This window comes from Pteropus vampyrus, unplaced genomic scaffold, assembly GCF_000151845.1.
Source record: "Pteropus vampyrus isolate Shadow unplaced genomic scaffold, Pvam_2.0 Scaffold6, whole genome shotgun sequence".
Lineage (NCBI taxonomy): Eukaryota > Metazoa > Chordata > Mammalia > Chiroptera > Pteropodidae > Pteropus > Pteropus vampyrus.
Genome location: NW_011888787.1, coordinates 7,659,587 through 7,668,592, shown reverse-complemented (window position 1 = coordinate 7,668,592; position 9,006 = coordinate 7,659,587). Strand labels below are relative to the sequence as shown.

General features: G+C 56.7%; 1 protein-coding gene across 1 annotated transcript; it reads right to left on the bottom strand.

Annotated features, from left to right (window-relative positions):
• Window positions 1-385: 385 nt before the first annotated feature.
• KCNA2 (potassium voltage-gated channel subfamily A member 2) lies at window positions 386-1,885 on the bottom strand. Its single transcript, XM_011367421.1, has one exon. The coding sequence runs from the start codon at window positions 1,883-1,885 to the stop codon at window positions 386-388; it is 1,500 nt and encodes a 499-aa protein (XP_011365723.1).
• Window positions 1,886-9,006: the final 7,121 nt, after the last annotated feature.

Here is a 9,006-nt window from a genome sequence, read left to right as displayed (position 1 = left end):
ACCATGGTTGTCCTCTGTGAAGGGGAAGGTGAACTCAGATGGGTGGGTGGGGTGGGGGTGTGGGGGGGTGCTGTGTGCATTTAATTAGGAAGGAAAAGTGGCACCGATGTGGTGGGTTATGTACGTGCTATGAGGTGGCCTCAAAATCCTGGCTCCATAGGTGACACCCATCTTTGGAAACCCCTAAGCGGGTGATGAAGATTCGCATGAAAGCCATGGACAGCTATTCTGTGTTCTAAATCAAAAATCAAAAGATCAAAAGTCACTTGCACGACTATTGCTTTCCATGCAGAACCAGATACACACTGTAGAACACTGACTACAATGCAGGCTATTATGCAATATCTGCATTAGTTCCGGTGAGCTGTATGTTAATAGGTTTCAATCAGACATCGGTTAACATTTTGGTAATATTCACATAGTTTGTATTAGCCAAAGTGCAGTTGGCTGTTTTCAAGTTTTCCTCTCTAAAGTCCTCGTTACTGTTGTTTACCCCCTCCTGGATCTCCATGTAATCAGACTTACTAATGGTAGAGGCACTTCTACTTTTCTTTAGGTCAGGGGAGGATGGGATCTTTGGGCAGCTTGTCACTTGCAGGTACTGGGCCTGCTCCTCTCCCTCTGTCTCCCGGTGGTAGAAGTAGTTGAAATTGGACACTATGACGGGGACCGGTAAGGCAATGGTTAACACACCTGCAATTGCACACAGGGAACCCACGATCTTTCCCCCAATGGTAGTCGGAACCATGTCTCCATAGCCTACAGTTGTCATGGAGACGACTGCCCACCAGAAGGCATCCGGGATGCTGGGGAACTGGGAATCTCGCTCATCGGCCTCGGCGAAGTAGACAGCACTAGAGAAAAGGATGACTCCGATGAAGAGGAAGAATATCAGGAGGCCCAATTCTCTCATGCTGGCTTTGAGGGTCTGACCTAGGATCTGGAGACCTTTGGAGTGTCTGGACAACTTGAAAATCCTAAAGACTCTTACCAACCGGATGACACGGAGGATGGCCAGCGACATGGCCTGCTGGCCCTGCTGGGCATCCTCTGGCTTCTCAGCCAGCTCCGTCCCCAGGGTGATGAAGTAGGGGATGATGGCCACAATGTCAATGATGTTCATGATGTTGGTGAAGAAGCCGGCTTTGCTGGGACAGGCAAAGAACCTCACCAGGAATTCGAAGGAGAACCAGATGATACAGAGGGTCTCTACGATGAAGAAAGGGTCAGTGAAGGAAGTCGACTGTTGGTACCCAATAGTGCTGTTGGAATAGGTGTGGAAGGTCACTCCACCGCCATGCATGTCTTCGTTCTCATCCCGGAATATGGGCAACGTTTCCAGGCAGAAGCTGACGATGGAGATCAAGATCACCATGACGGATACAATAGCTATAATCCTGGCAGGCCCTGAGCTCTCTGGGTATTCGAAAAGGAGCCACACCTGTCTCTGAAACTCATTTTCGGGCAGAGGCCGCTCTTCCTCTTTGATGTAGCCTTCATCTTCCCGGAACATCTCCATTGCTTCTTCTCCCAGCTCATAAAACCGAATTTCTTCAGAGAATATATCTAAGGGCACATTCACGGGTCGCCTCAGCCGGCCCCCGGACTGGTAATAGTACAAAATGGCATCAAAGCTAGGGCGGTTCCGATCGAAAAAGTACTCATTTCGAAGGGGGTCAAAGTATCTCATCCGCTTCTTTGGGTCCCCTAAGAGGGTCTCTGGAAACTGGGCTAAGGTCTTTAGCTGCGTCTCAAACCGCAGCCCTGAGATGTTGATCACCACCCTCTCACAGCACTCGTGGTCGGCCTCTGGGTCATAGGTGTCCTGTGGGTGCCCAGGGAGGGCGGCAGCCTCATCCGCTGGGTCTCCGGTGGCCACTGTCATAATTGGAACTGAGAGAGGTGTCTCACGCTACGCCTTCCGGCTGCCTGGTGGCAGGGAGCTCAGGGTGCTGCTGATGGCCCCAGGAAGCACGGGAGCATGGGGCTGGGCCCCAGCAGCAGAGCCCCGAGGGCTCTCTGAGAGCCGGAGCGATAGCCTCGCCTGGCTGAAAGACAAGGCAGTTAAGGACATGAGACCGCTCCGCGCTGGCAGCCCGGCCTGGGTTGCCCGTTTGCGTCTCCCATCTCTCAGCCAAGAGTTCAGAAACATGACCGCTACTACCACCTCCAAAAAGCACGATTCCCTTTCACCCTGTAATCTGGCTGGGGATCACAGGGGAACAGGTGGCTGTCTTTCAAGAAAGCTCTGGAATGCCCTGCAATGGAGGAAGGTGGCGGTACAGACCCCCTCGGCACTGCACTGGCTTCGTGGAGCATAACCCTCTACTGGAGGCTGGCAGGGGGCCCTCTCCCAGGCACCAAACTAATGTCTTGCAGATACCTGCACCCTGGGACGTATTTGCAGTGGTGGATCTTGGACCCCGGTTTCTCTCACTGTCCCCACCGAAATGATTTTACACACTGCTGGTATTAAATGATAGACTGATTTACCTGGCAAGGCAGGGATCTGCAGCTCTCTTCCTTGCAGAGCTGATCAGATGCTGAGGGACTGACTCCTAGATACACAAACAGGCAGCCTGACTCCCCATCACGTCTTCACACTTGAGCTAGGAATAATGGTGAGTCATTCCGGGCAGGAGAGCAGACTCCGGGTCCTGGAGGTGAGCTCCAGGGCTGGGCTAGGCTGGAGGGGTGGTGGGGTGCCTGGTCAGGGGCACATAGGACTCGAGGACAGCCGAGCTTGGGTCTGGAGCCTTTGGAAGGAAGGAGATGAGATGCAAAGGTCAGCAAAAGCCGGAATCCTCTTGGCTGTCCTCAAGAGGTGTGACGTTGCCTGGAATAAACAGCAGCCAGGTGGAACCAGGGCTTGGGGTGAGCTGGTGCCAAGATTTAGGAGGGCTCTGGCAGCTTCCCTTCCATGCTCCCCTTCCATTTTGGTGTCACACCTGAGGCTACCCCTCAGCCTCCTGGCCTCTGGGCAGGCTTCCATCCGCTGGAAGCGCTTTCTCCCAGGGAACAAGCCTTCAGGCTTGGCTGGGCCTGTCTCCTCCAGGGGCCTCTAGGGCTGAGCCAGAAACCCCGTTCGTTGTCAGCAGCCATCAGGAGGGACTCTGGGCAAAGTCCTCCCATCCTCAGGTCATCACCTTGCAAAGGAAGGCTTCCTACACTGCAGCCTACCACAAACTCTGACCTCGGCAAGGTCCTGGAGGAGGGAGAGCATCCCCGCCCCCCAACACCCAGCACAGTCTCCTTCTGAGCTCTTCTGCGGAGAAGCCTCGCACAGAAAGGTCGGCTCTACAAAACTGGCTGGCTCGAGCCCAGAACTGATTCTCCCTCAGGGATGCCTCGGCTGCAGGCCTCCCTTGGGCCGGTGGCATGTGAACTGGGCAGGCGCTAGACCACCGACTTCTCCCCAAGAGAAAATCCCTCCCATCTTCTCTGCAGGAAGCGCAGAACCGGCGCTCAGCTAGCCCAGCTGCCAGGCGGCTTGGCAGCGGCGAGAGGGGAGCCTGGAGGAGGCCGGCTTCCGAGCTGGCCTCCGGCCAACTCCATCCTGCGGGCCCCCCGGGCGGGGAGGGGTCCGGCCCTCTCCCTATCGCCCCCGGCTCCCGCCGGGATTCTGCCCCGCGCACTCGGCCCTGGGCTCCGCTCCCGCGGCCCGGACCTACCGGCTGGTCGCGACAGCCAGCGCCACCTTAACCCCCTCCTGCCGGGTCCGGAGGGCAGCCCAGCTCTTTTGCCCCTTGGGTCCAGCCGAGGGACCAGGGAGGATCCATCTCCACCCCCAAAACACTGGAGCCTGAACTCTGGGGGCGGGGAGCAGGCGGCCGCCCCAGATCCCGGCTTCCTCCCGAGCGCGGGGTCTCCGTGGCAGCCCGCGGCCCCAGGGAGGCGGAAAAGCCCTTCGCCGCCGCAAAGCAGTTCTGATTCCGAGCCGGAGAGGAGCCTGGAGCCCGGCTGTCCCAAGTGATTCGGGTCGCACCAACCGGCGCTATTTACCAGACATGGTTATGCTGTCAGCTGCACTTCCCATCACCCGCCAGCTCCGCGCTGCGCCCTCCGCCCCGCGCCACGCACAGCCCGGAGGGTCCCCGAGCCCATTCGGTGCCCGCTTCCCCCTCCGGCCCGACCCACGCTCGCCCGCCGGGTGCCGCGGGCTGCGCCGCCCTGTGCCCCGCGCCGCCCTGTGCCCCGCAGCCCCGGCCGGGGGAGCGGCACGCGCAGTCCAACGCCCCGACTCCGATTTACCCTTCCGGATGGGCTCCCGGAGCCTCCATGTTTCTCGGTGACCGCAAGTGCCCGCGGAACCTCGGCGGCGGCGGCGGGGCGCGGGCGGCCAGCCGGGAGCCGGCTCTGCAGTCCCGCGGGCGGCGCGTACGGAGCGCCCGGCCGCCGCCCGCAGCCGCACCGCGCCGCACCGCGCCACGCAGCGCCGCACCTGGCCCGGCTGCGAACTCGAATTAAAGGGACCGGCGGGGGCCGGAGCTGGCGCGGCACGCGCCCGCCGCCACCACCGCGCTGGCCACCTGGTCGGTCTCCGGGCCTCGGCCCTCCACCCCACCAGGAAAACACCCGGTTCTTGGCAGAGCCCAGCTTACTAACCAGAACCTCGTGGAGAGCTCAGCTGGGGGCTGCCGTGGCTGAGGAACAGGGGCCAGAAGTTGAGGAGCGGTCCGTAGGGGCTTCTGCCAACATAATGAAGCAGGCAGGGAGGAAACAATCGATAGCCGCTATCCCAGGCCCGAGGGAGAGGTGTTTCTATCATTACGATGCTGCCAGACGGAATCTGTGGACCCACTCCTGGCCCCCTGGCGCCAGCTCTCGCCCCCTCCTCCAGGTCTGCCTTCCACCTCCCTCTTACCCAGCGACAGCTTTGGCTTCGCGGGGAAATGCAGCAGGTGCGGGCCTTCACTTGCTGCTGCCTTCGCCCCCACCAGGAGGAGAAGCAGGGACGGCAGAATTGCGGAGCCGGCCCTCTGGACGCCCCCTCCCCCGCCCCCAACGGGAAAGTGGGGGACCCAACAGAGGGCCTAGTAGAGAAGGGCCAGCTACTCACCAAACTGGCCTTCCCAGACCTTACAAAGCCAGCTGGCCCACGGGGCTCTCAGACTGGGAGTGCCGGTCGCAGCACCCAGGGCTGGGCCCAAGAGGATGCCCTTGGCTTTTGGAAGAATGTGTGTGGAAAGCCCACTCTGCCTTCTGCCCAGAGGGGGATCCGAGAGGTCCAGGGTGCTCTTGGGAGCCACCAGACAGCCCCAACGCGAGCCAGTTCTGTTCTCCAGACTCCTATCAGAATCTCTCTTTCAAACAGCGTGTCTTTGAGCCCAGACTGCGAGGGGGAGGGGCTCTAGTCCCAGGAAGGATCCTGCTGGGCCCTCCTTGCTCAGAGAAACTCTTCTCCAGGGCTGTAGCTTGTGATGGAACCCACAAGGAACAGCTCCGTGGGATTCTGGCGCGTTATGGGGTAGTCTACCCGGAGCTGCAGGTGGTGGTCTGGGAGGGCAGATGACTATAAGGTAGGGCTGTTTTGGTTTCAGTGTCCTTGAAGCCGGGCTGTCAGTCTCCTCACTGAAGTATGGCCTGAGTGTTTTGGAACTCTGCCAGTTACTAGACAAGATAATTCACATCTCTGAACCTCAGTGTTCTCATCTGCAAGATGAGGATAACTCAGGGGCTGTTATGAGGGTGACGCTGTTTACGTAAAGACTTTAGCGCCCAGCGGATACTCGGAAATGATGGTTTCTCCCTGTTTCCCTATGAGACTCCCCTCATCACCCTCGCCTCCGTTGGCTGTTCATCTATGTACCCAATCGCCAGATTTTCATTGGCCCATTCTCTCCGCTTCTGAGCTTAGCCCCGCTCCCTTTCCTTTAGGTCTCAGCCATTCCCACTTTTGTCGCCAAATTATCCTCCAGAACCCTGCTCCATACTCCTTCTGGAAGCTTCCCCTGACCAGCACTGTAGAGCCGTCTCTCCTAGCTGCAATGGGTCCTCGTGCCAATTAAATCCCAATGGTCTTACCCATTTGATCATGTCTATATATTTTCCTTGCTCCCCTTTGTAAAAGAAAAGCCATGGACAGAAAAACACTCTTGAAGGAGAATTAATAGTCGTGCTAAGTGGTGACATGTGCTTATCATGTGTCAGACAGTATGCTAAGCACCTCTAGCCCAGTGGGACATTTAATTCTCACAGCTCTAGTAGTTTGTACATCGGTACCATTTCAGGGAAAAGGAAACCGAGGCAGAGAAAGGTGACGCAACCTACCCAAAGTCACTAAATGATGGCTCCGGGAATCGAATGAAGTCTTCGGGACTCTAGGACACACACTCTTAGCCCCCACACCACACTGCTCACGTGGAACGAACAGCCCTTGGATTTCGTTTTCCTCTTTGGGGTCTTCCTCTGACCCCTGTTCCATCTGATTGGCCTCAGGGGTATGTCGTCCTACCTCCCCATTAAAGCCTGATAAAGTGTGAACAACAACTGAAAAGGAAATAACTAGAGAAGGAAATAGAAACAGCCGTTCAGGAGCACAGGGTGCGGCTCCTGCTGGGGAAGGTGTCTCTGGACTTGGCCACGCCCTGGGAGAAAAGAAGGTGGACCCAGCTCCTAGCTCTGATGCTTACCAGCTGTGTGGACTTGAGCGAGTCATTTAAACTCTCTGAGCCTCAGGTTCCTAATTTGTTGAGGGAGACAGCAAAACTACTTCACAGGGCTAGCTTAACCTAGGTGCTTATTCACTGTGAGTTCGTTAGTTCGCTTTCCGGCCCTATAGCAGTCAACATTTGTTATTTTGGGCCACAAAAGAACAGCTGGGGTGCCCCCTGATGCCTTCCCTAGGGTGGGTCAAACCCCCAAACCACTCCCTTTCTCTTCAATCTGTCTTCTGCTTAGGGACCATGCTTTGCCTTCGACAGAAGGAAGGACTGGTGACTGCCACAGTGAATGACCTGCCCCTGCTCAATGCAGGGAAGTCGTTCGTTCCTGTGGTCTGTGACAACAGTCTTTGAAAGGAGGGGTTTATGACAGTGCTCCCACGCCCAGCCCGCCCGGGTGCCAGAGGCGCGGGAGGGAGGGTCTTAGTTCTTCCCACCGTAATTTATGAACACAGAAGACTGTATGAGCTCCCTGCTCAAGTGTCACCCCAAAAGGACCAGTGCTCCTTGCTTGCATGACAGCCACCTCTGCCGAGGCTTGCTCCCCCACCCACCCATGGCTGTGCTATGGCAGCACAGCCCCCTCTAGGCCACAGGAAGCGGGGCGGGGAAGCGTGGAATACAAGCACAGACACTGGGATGACAGCTTTCCATAAGTCCTTTGATTTAATCCTTGCAGCTGTGGGAAACATGCCATTATCTCTATCTTTCAGTTGATGATACTGAAGCTCAAAGAGGACAAGTTGCTGTCCAGGGTAATTTAGCGGTGAGGCTGGGATGGCACTCAAGACCGTCTGACTCCACAAATCACCTGCTTCCACGGCGAGCCGGAGGCCAGGCCTCTGGGCTCAGTTCCTGGTCTGAGAAACATGGATCCAGCCCAGCGGGGCTCCCAGACGCTTAGGGCAGATCCGCAGGTCCGGTGGACGTTGTCCGACCTGACAGGAGGGTGTGTTTTAGAAGCGGGGTAGGGCTGGCGGTGACTGTCGCCACTGAGAGAGTCGTGGCAGAGGTGCAAGGCGCAGGGTGTAAAGTCCTGCTCTGTGCCCTTTTCCGGAGCAGCCCTATTGATGCTTTTCACACCCGCAGGGCCTACGGCCAAGCATCCCTCGCCCTGGGACAGGGCGTGCAAGGCAGAGCATCCGACCAGGCTCGCAGTCTGGGTTTTAGTCTCAGCAGGCAGGACTGTGTGACCCAAGGTCACTTGTTTGACCTTTCTGTGCCATAATTTACTTGTAAAATAGGAAAGACGGCATTGTTCCCCGCCCCCTTGCTTCTCAGGGTTTGAAGAGCGAAAGGGAAGAAGAAAAGAAGGAAGGAAACTAACCTTCATTGTTAGTATGTGTTAAAATCTCATTTGTTAGCATTGGAGAGGAGAAAGTGTGTGAACGCGCTTGGAAAAGCAAAAGCCTGGTCAGTGTGGAAGAGTATGCTGTTCTTGTGATTATCACCACTGCTGTCATGATTGTGCCAGCGTGCGTCATGACTGACATCCGAGGATTTTTCCTGGAAGTGAGATGAGCAGCCGTTCCAGCCCCCTACTTAACCTAAAACCTGCCTCCTCCGAGATGCCTTCTGAGATTGACTCCAGCTGCCTCTAAGGAACTCCTGTGTGGAGACCCGGGCCTTGGCTCCCGTCCTGAGTTAGCTACTGCACAGTCACCCCACTCTACTGCGAATCTTGGCCAAATAAAAGAGCACGTTAAGGAAAAGCTAAAGGAGGTGGCACTCCCTCACTTTTTGGAGCTGCTATCCTGTGTCTGTGTCTGGCCCTGTGCTGGTTGTCTCTCACCATCAGCCCCCTGCTATTAATACCCAAAGGCAGAATAGCGTGGTCCAAGTACAACCCTGGTGCCAGCAGGTCTAGGGCCTAGGGGCAGGCTTGCCATGTTTTAGCTCTAAGACTCAGCTCCTTGCCTGTAAATTTTTATTGTGTGGCTGGAATACAAAGCACTTAGAACAGTGCCTATCCCAACGCGAACGCTAAGTGTTAGCTGTCAGCAGATCGTCCTCTCAGCATTGCCACCATGGTCTTCTCTATTGGAAATGGAAGGAGAGGTTTATGATGAGCTGTGACAATCACACCTTGTGTTCCAGGCCACATCCCCTGGACCGCCCGTGATTTCAGCTGCCTGAGGAGGATTGGTCCTAGGCACGCTGGCAGTGTCCTCTCTCAATCACTGTGTCTCTCAGCTTTTCTGACTCAGGACCTTTTCTGAGGCTGTCGTGGCTTACTCAGGTTGCCCGGGATGGTCTGGATGTCAGTGGAGGCAACTCTGAATGCCCCAGGCTCCCATCTGTAAGAGGGACAATGCCTATTCTACGGCTGGCGCCTCAGCTGGCT